Here is a 4,306-nt window from a genome sequence, read left to right as displayed (position 1 = left end):
AGTGACAAATAAAGCAATAATAATAAAAAGTAAGATTAAGAAAACAAATGAAATGTGTCACCCACATTCCAGAATAAATTGTAATTCTGCATATTTGTGCCTGATTGGACCTGCTTCTCTGTACGCATGATGCATGAGTGTGTTTGTGTTTGTAAGTAAGAGTGCTCAGAAACAGAGACAAAAGTCCTTTGTTATCAAATTATTTTGAAATGTTTGTCAGTTTTCAGTTTGTTTAGTTTCATATTTTAGGAAAAGAAGCATTACTCATTGCTGACTTGCCTTGCCTGGCAGGAACAAAGGGATTTTCCATTACAACAACAAAAAAACAAAACAAAACAAAGAAAGCTGTTGGATGATGATTCTGTGAGTAGAAGGATTCAAACCAGGCTGATATTTACAAAACCACACCCTGAAACCCTGTGGAGCCTTCCCCCTCGTGTCCTCCGCATCTCCATATTTAGTTTCTGTCCTCAGAGATTCATGCTCCTGTTGCCTCTGTGATGCTAATGTGTTTAGAGATGGGGGTGTTGGAAAGCACTGAAGGGGAGACTGTGTGGGTTATGGCTCAAGGTGAATCATTTCGGTGTCGGCCGCCTGCAGCTTCTCAGATGATTTTCATCGTTTCATGTCGGATTGAGACAGGTTCGAGATAACGCAGAGTCTAAATAGGGATTTAAAAACTTACAAGTGATTATTGTGACCATGTTGCACAAACTTTTGTCTTCAGAATCATTTAAATCATAGCTTAAAGACATGAGGAAAGGCAGGAGTGAACAAGAGGATAATGTAAGTTGTGGTAGAGAATGAGAGAGAAAGTGGGAAAGCGAAACAAAGACATGAGCTCATGAGACTGATTAAAGGAGAGAGTGGCTGGAGCAGGAGACAGAGAAACTGGGAAGATACTCAGGGAAACACAAAAAAGTGAGAGAGGAAAAACAAGGGCAGCTGGAAATAATTTTAACACTACATAAACTCTAAGACTCATAATAAACTAGAAAGAGACTCCATACAGCCTTGTTTCTGAACTGAGCAGAATAATAACAAGGAGAAATCAGGATCACAGAAACTAGAATTACCAAAAGGACTAAACAAAGAAATAAACAACTAGAAACACAACGAGTGATAGACGTAGACTCAGACATAAAAGGATAATAAAATAAGACAACTGGGGAGCACCACAGGGGGGCTGAAGTAAAGAAACACCAGAAAGAGAAAGATCTAACAAAAATTAGTAACAACAAACAGACAAGAAGAGTAAAACAGATAAATAAAAAGAGGAACAACAAAGACACAGAATTACACAAAACCAAATCCCCAAAACCTTCAAGATACTTCAAGCGCAACAAAGCTTAAAAAAAGAATCTAGTGTGCATCATGTTAAGGTTTTGATTTTCTAGGTAAGAGTTTATAAGAAAAGTCTGATTCACACCCCAAGAAAATGCAGAAAAACTTTGGGTTTTGGATATAAGCCATGACATAAAGCAGGTTTTGAAGAGACCTAAACAAGTTAAATCCATCTTAAAATGGATTTAATGTAATGCTACACCAATTTAAAATGGTGAAGCTTTACCCGAGAAATGTTATTCAAGCTTAAAAGCCATCCGATATGAGAAAATGTGAAAAGGTTTGCTAAGTAGAGAAATTTAAAATTCATCCACAGTGATAAAAGATTAATTGTTTGTTAGGGCTTGATGGCTCAGTTATTAACAAAGATGAAGCAGTTAGGTTAGATGGCTTCACTTTACACAAACTAATGACATCATAATCTTGAAAATAAACATTTTGCATCTTTGAAGCATATCTTTAACTGTATTAAAATGTGTTTGATGAGAAGCACACAGGAGTAAATTCTTTTTCTGCTAAGTTTATCTTTCCATTTTTGTAAAATTGTTAGCTACTAATATATGCAGCTGTGGAAAAAATGAAGAGTTCATTGCAAAATGATCAGTTCTCTGATTTTATTTTTATAGTTATATGGAGTAAAACATACATTGTTCTTTTATTCTATGAGCTACTGACAATATGTCTCTGAAATTCCAAGCAACAATTTAGTATTTATTTTCAGGAAATGAGTCAAAATAACAAAAAATTTAGTGCTTTCCTACCTAAAATAATGCAAAGAAAACCAGTTCATGTTAATTTAGAAACGTTTTAATTCAGGAAGAGTTCAGAGATCAACATTTGGTGGAAAAACCAGGAGGTTTTCAACGGGGCTCAGTGAAGTGGCTCTTAATTCTTTCCAGAGCTGTATATTTTAAAAACTAAAAACATACAATTAATTTATAAATAAAAGCCATCATTTCTGCTGATAACTAGCTAAAGCAAACTAATAAATATGGGGGGAAAAGTTGACAAAAAAAATCTGATATTAAAGACAGGTACACAAAAACAGGCCTGGAGTTGTTTAAATGCCTTTGAAGCTCAGAAAGACCCTCAAAAACCCAGAATATTCATACATTAAGACCAAAGTCACTGCAATAAATGAAAAGAAAATCTGGTACCTTGAATGAAGGCTTGACTGAAACGGTCACCAGCAGATGTCAACATACTGTCAGCTATGTTCTCCATTTCTCAGACATTTTTCTCCAGTAAATCTGGTCTTTTTTCACATGCATATCANTAAGTTTATCTTTCCAATTTTGTAAAATTGTTAGCTACTAATATATGCAGCTCTGGAAAAAATGAAGAGTTCATTGCAAAATGATCAGTTCTCTGATTTTATTTTATAGTTATATGTTTGAGTAAAATATCCATTGTTCTTTTATTCTATGAGCTACTGACATGTCTCTGAAATTCCAAGCAACAATTTAGTATTTATTTGCAGAACATGAGAAAGAGTCAAAATAACAACAAAAAATGTAGTGCTTTCCTACCTAAAATAATGCAAAGAAAACCAGTTCATGTTCATTTAGAAACAACAACAATAATGTTTTAATTCAGGAAGAGTTCAGAGATCAACATTTGGTGGAAAAACCAGGTGGTTTTCAACGGGGCTCAGTGCAGTGGCTCTTAATTCTTTCCAGAGCTGTGTATTTTAAAAACTAAAAACATACAATTAATCTATAAATAAATGCCATCATTTCTGCTGATAACTCTAGCTAAAGCAAACCAATAAATATGGGGAGAAAAGTTGACAAAAAAAATCAGATATTAAAGATGGGTACACAAAAACAGGCCTGGAGTTGTTTAAATACCTTTGAAGCTCAAAGACCCTCAAACCCTCCCAGAATATTCATACATTAAGACCAAAGTCACTGCAATAAATGCAAAGAAAATCTGGTACCTTGAATGAAGGCTTGACTGAAAGTCACCAGCAGATGTCAGCATACTGTCAGCTATGTTCTGCATTTCTCAGACATTTTTCTCCAGTAAATCTGGTCTTTTTTTCACATGCATATCGATTGAGTAAACTGTGTCAGTGGGTTAACCTTTTGACCACCTTGATAAGATTTAAGCAGCTGGTGTAAAACTGAAAACAGAATATCTGTAAGACACAAATTTATAATCCCTCCTAGTTAACATGTCTTTATTGTAATGTCCCAATTAGTTTTCAGAATAACTTAATCTGCCCCATTGACCTTTACCTGTAGTTACAGCAGATTGCCCGCTAGAGCTTCTGATCTGCCCTTTGTGTGGGAATCAGAAGTTCCAGCTTTCACACTGATCTGTGAAAAGCCATAAAACAGCACAAGTTCATGTCAGTGGAGGAGAAGCTCTGCTTCCACTTTATTTAAAGGTGACAACTGGTGTTTGATCTTGAAAACAAATTGTAGGGAGTTTAACATTTAAGAGGGTTGAGACAGCTCCTGGTTGGATGAACAAAGATACGCTTTATTTGAATAGATTAAAAAGAATATGCTGTTACTATCAAAGTTTGTGCACGTGAGGAACAAACTAGATTTGCTTTTGAAATTCTCCAAAGACATCTTTGCTTTCCACCTCCTTTTCCATTTGTCTCAGGTAAATTAATGTCTGTTTTAGTGTGTTGTCAATGTGATTTTATACTTTTAAATGTTAGGATAAACTCTGAAAATGTATGATGTGGAGCACTGACTGTCATTTTTATGTGGCTTTTATTTCCACACATGGAATCATTGAATTCAGGAGGACAAGAGAAGACAAGCCAGAAGTTAATGATTTTATTCTCTACAATATATATTCCTCTGCAGTGAGATGGACTGACTGGCCTGCAGAACCACCAGCCATCTGCATAGCACAGTTTCACAAGAAAAAGCTGATGTTTTGTACACAATAGTTGATTCACAGCTTCACTGACTGCAGAGCCTGGCCCTGGTGGTTCTGCAGC

At 35.4% G+C, this 4,306-nt stretch overlaps 1 protein-coding gene across 1 annotated transcript in view; it reads right to left on the bottom strand.

The window, feature by feature from the left end:
• Positions 1–4,123: 4,123 nt before the first annotated feature.
• LOC103132520 (interferon regulatory factor 6-like) overlaps positions 4,124–4,306 on the bottom strand; it is a 16,716-nt gene continuing 16,533 nt past the window's right edge. Inside the window, exon 11 of the mRNA XM_016667436.1 lies at positions 4,124–4,293. Coding sequence (XP_016522922.1) covers positions 4,261–4,293 — 33 coding nt within the window. The 3' untranslated portion in view covers positions 4,124–4,260. The remainder of the gene's footprint in view (positions 4,294–4,306) is intronic.

Source organism: Poecilia formosa, unplaced genomic scaffold (genome assembly GCF_000485575.1).
Source record: "Poecilia formosa unplaced genomic scaffold, Poecilia_formosa-5.1.2 Scaffold1103, whole genome shotgun sequence".
In the NCBI taxonomy this organism is placed as follows: domain Eukaryota; kingdom Metazoa; phylum Chordata; class Actinopteri; order Cyprinodontiformes; family Poeciliidae; genus Poecilia; species Poecilia formosa.
The sequence above is the reverse complement of the archived record's forward strand: the minus strand, read 5'-3'. Positions and strand labels throughout refer to the sequence as shown.